The sequence below is a fragment of the Oryzias melastigma genome, linkage group LG1 (genome assembly GCF_002922805.2).
Source record: "Oryzias melastigma strain HK-1 linkage group LG1, ASM292280v2, whole genome shotgun sequence".
NCBI lineage: Eukaryota > Metazoa > Chordata > Actinopteri > Beloniformes > Adrianichthyidae > Oryzias > Oryzias melastigma.
The window spans coordinates 11,788,449-11,796,442 of record NC_050512.1 but is presented as its reverse complement, the minus strand read 5'-3'; the positions used below and the strand labels follow the sequence as shown (position 1 = coordinate 11,796,442).

General features: G+C 37.3%; 1 protein-coding gene across 1 annotated transcript in view; it reads left to right on the top strand.

The window, feature by feature from the left end:
* The first annotated feature begins 6 nt into the window (after positions 1 to 6).
* The window catches only part of zgc:112980 (uncharacterized protein LOC503706 homolog), an 8,976-nt gene continuing 988 nt past the window's right edge, over positions 7 to 7,994 (top strand). Inside the window, exons 1-17 of the mRNA XM_036211852.1 lie at positions 7 to 28; positions 415 to 549; positions 627 to 753; positions 849 to 942; positions 1,810 to 1,960; positions 2,047 to 2,152; positions 2,706 to 2,831; positions 2,921 to 2,980; positions 3,066 to 3,191; positions 3,259 to 3,414; positions 3,513 to 3,566; positions 4,567 to 4,793; positions 4,877 to 4,956; positions 5,075 to 5,152; positions 5,238 to 5,315; positions 5,394 to 5,498; positions 5,706 to 5,811. Of these exons, the coding sequence (XP_036067745.1) occupies positions 423 to 549; positions 627 to 753; positions 849 to 942; positions 1,810 to 1,960; positions 2,047 to 2,152; positions 2,706 to 2,831; positions 2,921 to 2,980; positions 3,066 to 3,191; positions 3,259 to 3,414; positions 3,513 to 3,566; positions 4,567 to 4,793; positions 4,877 to 4,956; positions 5,075 to 5,152; positions 5,238 to 5,315; positions 5,394 to 5,498; positions 5,706 to 5,811 (1,801 nt within the window). The 5' untranslated portion in view covers positions 7 to 28; positions 415 to 422. The remainder of the gene's footprint in view (positions 29 to 414; positions 550 to 626; positions 754 to 848; positions 943 to 1,809; positions 1,961 to 2,046; positions 2,153 to 2,705; positions 2,832 to 2,920; positions 2,981 to 3,065; positions 3,192 to 3,258; positions 3,415 to 3,512; positions 3,567 to 4,566; positions 4,794 to 4,876; positions 4,957 to 5,074; positions 5,153 to 5,237; positions 5,316 to 5,393; positions 5,499 to 5,705; positions 5,812 to 7,994) is intronic.

Below are 7,994 nucleotides of genomic sequence, written 5' to 3'. Positions count from 1 at the left end.
AGAAGAAAAAGTAGCGCGCGAACATCCGGTCAGTCTGTTTTGCTGCTCGTTTGAAGAAAAATATTGTATTTAGTCAAAAGTTTAAAGGTAAGATTTGCTGGCATTTACAGACAAACGATCGAATCTTGTTTATTTTACTGTTAATCTTTACTGTAGATATTTATGAAGCTAAATAGAAGTTTACCTCGCGTGCGTCATTTATCGTTTATAAAATGTTTGCTGAAAAAGTGAACAAACGGAGTTTCCTTTGGGCTAAAATGTAAATTTCTTTCATTTATTTATTATTGTTTTGTTTATTTTTTGTAGATAAGTTCCATTCGCCGTTTTTTTTTCTTTTAATGCTGATAAACACATTTTAATAACTTTGAATTGTGTTTTGAGTTTGTCTCAATGGCTGATTGTCTTTCTCCTCAGAAACTGGCATGTGCTCTGCTGGAGAGAGCAGAGAAATAATCATCCTCAGTGATGATGATGAGGAGGAGGAGGATTCTGAAAAAGACTCTGAGAATAACCAGTCGTGCCTCATTATAGAAGATGAGAAGATAACAGGTAGACAAACAATTTTAATTCATTTTTTCTCCATTTTGAGTTGTCAACGACTCATTTATTTATTGTCTGTGTTTCAGATGAATTCTTGCATTCAGACTCTCCGGTACTTCCAAGTGCCTCAGATGAGGACTTGGTGGTGACCTTCTCCCGCCGGGCCGATGTTCTGCCTCACGCACGTTATGACTGTCCCATCCATCCTTTCACGTGAGGACATGGCAACACAGATCTTAGATCACACATTAAGACCCTTTACCCTCCATCCAGCACCTTAACAAACGTCTCCGTTTGTCCTCCTCCAGAGCTGCAGACTGTGAGACGGCCGCTCCTCTGACCAGTAACCAGCTCATTTGTGATCAGTGCTTCTGCTACATCTGTGATAAGCTGGCTTCATCGGTGTGTTGATGCAAACATTACACTTCACCTACACTCTACAAGACCTTTTATTCTTAAGAAACTAGATTCAGATTTATGTTGTACTGTGAAAAAGCTGGAGACTTAAAAACAAAAACATACTTTTTTCATGATCTTTTCTATTCTTATTCTTCATAGTTGGGCAGAGTTAGTTATACTGAGAGGCCCAAAATATATAAATTAGTATTTTTTATTTTTTATTTTGACACTTTAAATAATGTTTTCAAGCAGGAACATTGTTCACACCATGCTGGTTATTTCTGAGGAATATGTTTTACTTCTTACTTCACTACTTTATTGTATTTTACTATAACTGCTATGAATTTATTCTGCTTATAGATCAGAACAACTACTTTGTATTTTTTTAATGTCCCATTCTCCTGTGAATTATCAAAGTTCTTTTTGGAGACATGGTGTTAAAAAAGTCATTTTCTTTTATTTTTTTCTTAAAAAAAAAAAAAGGCGGCATTACTTTCATATACACACCATTGCTCCTTAAAAGGTTTGAAACTTAATTACGCCTCACTAAAATGTACTTTGTTAAATCATTATTTTTGTTTTTGAGCTATCGGTGTTCAAATGAAAAAAAGGAAATGTAAGTTACCTCAAAAGGGGCAATTGGTATATTTTAGTGTCAAAGGTTTTTTTTTTTATTGTTCTGATATATCATAAAGAAGAAGACACTTTGGTTTCTATATTTATTGAAAGAAAGATGCAATTAGTGAAAAACTTTAAATGTGTGGTTTGTGAAAAGACACGTGCTTGACATTTCTGAAAAAATAAAATTCTTGTTTTTATAATTTTTTTCCTTTTGGTTGCAAAGTGATCGACTGTGGTGTTGTGTTTCAGTGTGCGATGTGGACGTGCAGTGGACAGTGTCACTGTAACGGCCACAAGAAAAGTGAATTCTGGAACAATCTCAGAAACAATTTTCTGCTGGGAGAACTTAAGATGTTCAACCTCTCTCTGTCAGAAATAGACTCTCATCTCCGACATGCAGGTACACCCGCACATGTGCACAAAGCCTCCATGCTAACAGTCTTTCAGTATAACTTGCTTTTTAAATATTTTTTTTTATCTGTGCAGAAATTATGCTTCAGAACTTCAGAAAAGAGGTGTCAACAGTCTTCTCGTCTTTTATTTTGGGAAAAATCATACAACAGAATAGTCAGCAACATGAAGTCATCCATGAGTAAGTCTTTTGTTTTGCTTTTTAAGTGTCTAAATATTTTAAAAATGTATTTATTTGTAAAACAGCTGCTTTTATTCATAAATTCTACAAAGTCTTTAGGGTTACTTTTACTTTTTTAATAGTAAAAAAACTGTTTCATTGTAACCATAGTGCAAATTCATGGACATTTTAATATAATTAAAACATACAAAGTGGTTAATCTTTAGGGTATAAGAGCAGAAAAGAATGATTTGACAGAAGTGAGGAATTTGATTCATATCTGACACCAAAATAAAGAGATAGTTTTGAGTGCTTGTCAAAAAAGAAAACTCAAATGTTTCTCTTGTGCCTGAATATTGCAGCACCATTCATGTTCAACCAGCAATTAAGTGTTAAAAGGTAAAATAGTTAATGTCATTTTGGATGACAGTTACATGTACGGTGGCTCTAGTGGTCAAAAAGCTTTAAATAAATGCTTTGTTTTTCGAGTGTTTAAATATTTTAAATGTCCACGCATATAATATTTCAACAACTTGTGTGCAAAAAAATAACTTGAGCATTTTTTTTCTTTCAGTTACATGCCGGTTTTCAACTTTGTGACTTCATTTCTGAACCAAGCAGATAAGCAGAACATCAGAGCAGCGGCTTTAATGAACCTGGGAGCTGCTGAAGTGTTTATGAAGCATTTTCAAGTACCAGGGTATACACCAAGCAACACTTGCTACTTTCAGATGACCAAAGTGCTTTTCCATTGTTGGTGAAGTCCTTTCATCATTGTTTTTGTTTCAGACCCACAGGACCGTCTCCACTGTCTAACGCTTCAAATGCCAAGTTGGTGTTACTGCAGAGGTAAATGCCCGCACAGACGTCCCAGCTCCTGCTGGACCTGGACCTCTTCTTCACTTCTGTTTATTTATTTTTTTTTTTTTTGCAGAGTAATAAGATCCATGCAGAGGCTTGTTGTTGTGGCTAATTTACCTCCAGGATTCGTCCAAAAGCTGCAGAATTTTTACCAGACAGCAATACATTTCCCAGCTGACATAAAGAGCATGAAGAACAGGTGTGCACACGTTTACTAAACATTTTTACATCCACTTTGAGCATAACCTGATGCCGATGTCCTCCAGCTTGAGCATTCGCTCCTGGGACGACGTCCTGCTGGTGTCTGTGCTGAAGGGTCAGAACGTATCGGGCGTCCGGAAAGACAAAGGCAAGAAGACCCATCTGGCAGAGGAGATGTCTGTGGTTTTACTGAGGAGTGAGCTGCTTCAGCACCAGCGCAGGTTCACATGTTTTCCTGGATCTATTTCAGTCATGAGTACATTTGCTGATAACCTTTAGTAAAAGCGTCTAAAAGTGTTTGTATCCTTGTGGCCTGCAGGTACAGGGAGTTGTGTCGATACCTGAAAGTCGTCCAGACCGACGATTCTGCACGGTGAGTTCACATAGTCTGTAGATATAAGACGTCTTAAAACTTGTTTTATTTAAAAAAAATGTATTTTTCATTAAAAAAAAGTCATTTATTTTCCAGCATTGGTTGTGAGAATTTGATATATAAAGTTTATGTAAAAATTCCGATTTTGCTGTTCTGTCGTTCTTGTCATTTAGTTTTAATTATTGTTGTGAATAGAAGTTAATTTTAGAGGGTTGATTTAGCTACTAAAGTGCAGTAAATGGCATATTAATATATGTTTATACTGCATCATTATTATGAAGCATAGAATTGCGTTTTGAAAATCCGCTAGAATTTCAAGTGAGAAAAAATGATAAGAAATATTTTAGATAACTTCTTTATTGGATCATATTAATACAAAGGCAAAGCATCAAGTAAAAAGCCAAAACCATTACTTTTTTTACATTTTGTTTCATTAAAATGATAAAGTACTAACACACTATACAAAAACTAAAAAATATCGGAAATAGGAGTTAGTTGCTCTTAAAATAGCATTTTGCTTAAAAAAGGCTTTTATTTTGAAATAAGAATGTATTTCTGGCTTTTAGCTAGTGCTAAAGTCCACACTACAGTTTATTTATAGTTTTTTTTTTAATTAGGTAAAAAGTACACAGTTATGATGTTGTTTTGATTTCAAAAAAGGGACCAGCATCTGTTTTGAAACATAAATAAAAGATCGCTAACATTTAACATGCAAAATGTATGATTCAGAACGCGTTCTCAGCAAATACATGTAGAATACAAAATAATAAAATATCCAAGCAATTAAAAACGATTAAAAAAAAGTAAAACTAGAAATGTTTATCTTTATTTTATTATAGAAAAAGAATGTGTTTAGCAAGTAGCCGTCATGTTAATTGTCTTTGAGTTTCAGTCATCTTCTCCCTTCTTCTTCTCTCCTGTTGTCTAAAAACCAGAATCTAATGCTTCCATTCAAGTATATGAGCGTGTAAACGTTTTAATTGTCTTTATTTTATTTTAGGTTTCAGAAGCTACAAGACCTCATTCCCTTTTTCCTGTGCATGCAAGGAGACTTGACAGAAGCAATGACCAGCTTGTTCCCGTCAGTCAACGCTCCCGCCTGCCGCTTCTCTCCTCTACTCTTTCTTGTGTATCTTCGCATTTTCCAAACGGCCACGGCGCCAAAGCTGGTGGTGAGCCAGCCGGAGCAGCTCTCCTGCCCCAATGCAGTCTGGGAGTCCATTAAAGGTTAGACAAACATGGATTCTCTTTTTTTTTTTTTAGTCTTGAAGGTGTCAGACAGCAGCATTGTTCATGACTCCTGTGTGTAGATGCTGCTCCTCTGAAGTGTGTGGAGCTGGTGAAGTTTGCTCTCAAGGCTCAGAGATGTTCTGCTGCTGTCTACACGGATGTAAGTGTACAGTGTCAGAACTTAAACCCTCCTGTTTAAAAAATATTTTTAGAATATTTTCTCCCTAAACAGTCATTTTTGGTGTTTTCCTTGCCTAATGTCCGTGTTTCATGTCCAGTCTCATTGTTGGACCAGTTTACTCACCATTGTCAACTCGTCCACTGCTTTCCCCCAACCCAGCCCGGAGTTTCTTCACGTATGTTTGACCTCTTTACATCTTTAAACATGTGATGTTGCTGTAGTTTTCATTCTGCATTTTATTTTTCCCCTCACTGGTGAAGGAGTCTCGGCATGTTGTGAAATCTGTACTTTTTGACCATCAGAATTCCAACGTGACAATCCCACGATCCTTTTATGAGGTCAGAAGTTTACACACACACTGATGATCAAACTCCAACACACTCCTCATGCTTACCTGCGTGCGTTTTTGTTGGCAGGTGTACCCACATCAGGCCTTGCTGCTGTTGGTGTCTGGAGCTTTAAGTTTCAGAATCCTCAATGGCGCCCTGTGTCCAGCTCTACCTGTGATCAACACGTTTAAGGTGATCCTCTGAACGTTTGGAGAACTACACAGGCAGTGCTAGCAACTTTAAACTTTTACAGTCACTTCTTTGTGAAAGTTTCTAATTTATAAATGATTTAGCAAATGTTTATTCTATCACTTTAACCAACAATTCATTAATTTGTCTCTTTTCTGAAATTGATAATTTCTCTAAATATGAAAAAAAAAATGGTCTTTTGTGTTGCAGGACAACATGTGGGCTTTTAGATGGATGTTTGAAAACTTGTCTGTCAGTAAAGAGCGAGTCCAGTCCTTCTACCAGGAGGTCACACAGGAGGTGACAAACTCAACAGGTACCAGACATTTCCCTCTGGATCTGTCAGAGCACTCAGCTCCTCACAGTCTACACGGTTTTTAAGGGTCTGTGTTCAAGTTTCCACAATTTCAGGAATGTTTGAGGATCCAGAATGACAAAAACGTCTGATCAGCAGTAGTGGGTTTTAAAGATTAAACGTTTTGTACTTTAAGTGCAACTTATTTAGAATTTCTGAGTTTTCTGTTTAATTAACAAAACTCAGAGTTTGTCTGAAAGTGTGTTTGCATCTCAGAGACATTGGTTTTCAACATTTCAATTTCTTTTTAGAGCAATAACTGGTGTTTCCATAATTTCTTTTAACAATTCAGAATGGCTTTGTCCTAGGGCTGCACAATAATCTGAAAGTTGTCCGTCATCGTGATATCAGGCCAGTGTGGTTGTGGAAATGCGACACTAACTCTCTGTAGTTTGAAGTGACAAATCTAATGAGGCCTTCATGCATTAAACCAATGGTATGGAGCTCTTTGTGTTATTGACCAATCACTGGAGCCATTTCATGCTAGATGCCCGCCTTCTACATCTGAAAAAAACAAAAAAAAAAACGTTTTTCCCCCAACAAGACTTGCGGTGGCTGAGAGCAGAACCTCAGAAGATGTGCTTGTTGAGAAAATAAAAAATAAAAATCTCACCTCATGGGGTACAAATGATCTAGACAATGAAACAGCCCAGAACTACACAAATGACCTGAAGAGAGCTAGGACCACATTAACAAAGGTTGCTATAGTAACACACAACATCGTCATGGATTCAAATCCTACAGTTCTCCAAAGGTCTTCCTGCTTAAGCCAGCTCGTGTGCAGACCCATCTGTAGTTTACCAGAATGCATCTGGATGATCCAGAGCAGAATTAGTGAGAAGGTAATGTGGTCGTGCTTGGAGGGTTCATGTTACAGCTAACCTTTTAAAGACGATGTAAATGATCAGATTTGTCTATGTACTCAATCAAAAGCAGCATTTCAAAGTGTTTCTCACCAAACTAAAACCTAAGCGATCCCTGCAGGTGTGGAGACCACGAGTCAGTCATGTGACGGTGGCCTGTGACATTTTAAAGCATAAAAACACAAAGCTCTCGTTTGTTAATATTATTTTCACAGCTCATAAAACAACATTATCAATACAGCATTCTTTGTAATGATGGTATGCTTGTACAGTGTGAGGTCATGACTGTTGCTGTAGTTAGTTCACTTTTGTAAAGATGTTTTTCTGGGTTCAGTGAAATTTGTCCTCCACATGTAGCTCATCTTCTGTGGGAGATACTGCAGTTTAACCCTCAATCCAACCCCTTAATGTTGAGTGTGAAGCAGGAAGGCTGTCTTGTCTGATATGATTCCACTGTGGAGTTGAACCTGTAACCTGCTAGCTTCAGGGTGAACGAAGTTAATTATCCATTGGATCAATGTTCTTTGAGGTCAATACAGAATGAGGAACAGGAACCCATAGTTTACTCACTTTGTTTTTGATCGATTGGTTGGTTTATTATTAAGCCAGAAAAATCCAGTTGCAGCACTTCAGATGAATACAGAAACGGTAACATTTCCTGCTGATTTTGTACATTTCCACTATAGAACATTCATTCATTCCTAGATTTATTCTATAAGTCTTGTGTTTTTTTTAGGGCGTAACGTTTGTCGGTAATGATGGGTGTGACGTTTTCTCATCTCTGTACAGTTATGTGCCGTGAGTCTCTCCAGACGTCGTCAGAATGAGCTCTGTGTTAGTCCTCCACCTGTTACCTCAGGTGTTTCAGGTTATTGGAAGCTCCGCCCTTCACTTATTTCTAATGTGTACAGAAATTAGGCTGATAGATCATCACATTGCTCTGATTTGTCTTGTTCATGCTTCAAACTCCATGTTTGACAGTGAGGGAGAGCTCAATGTGTAAATTTGACCACAACATTCTCCCTCAGTTAAAAGGAAAAATCTGCCTTTAAGTTATGGATAAGATCTTGGCATGTAGCTTAGAGCGGATTCTTGGTACTGTAGGTTATTTTAGGTTTCCTTTTACACTGGTTTTATTTCTTTCCTTCTGACTGGGTTTTTCGGATGGTCTTGTCCTCGACATCCTTGACCGGTTCCTGATCTTGGTGATGGTGGAGATATTGGAATCTGTGAACAAACGTGTAACAAAAACACAACTTTATGACCAGCAGAGCTTGAAAT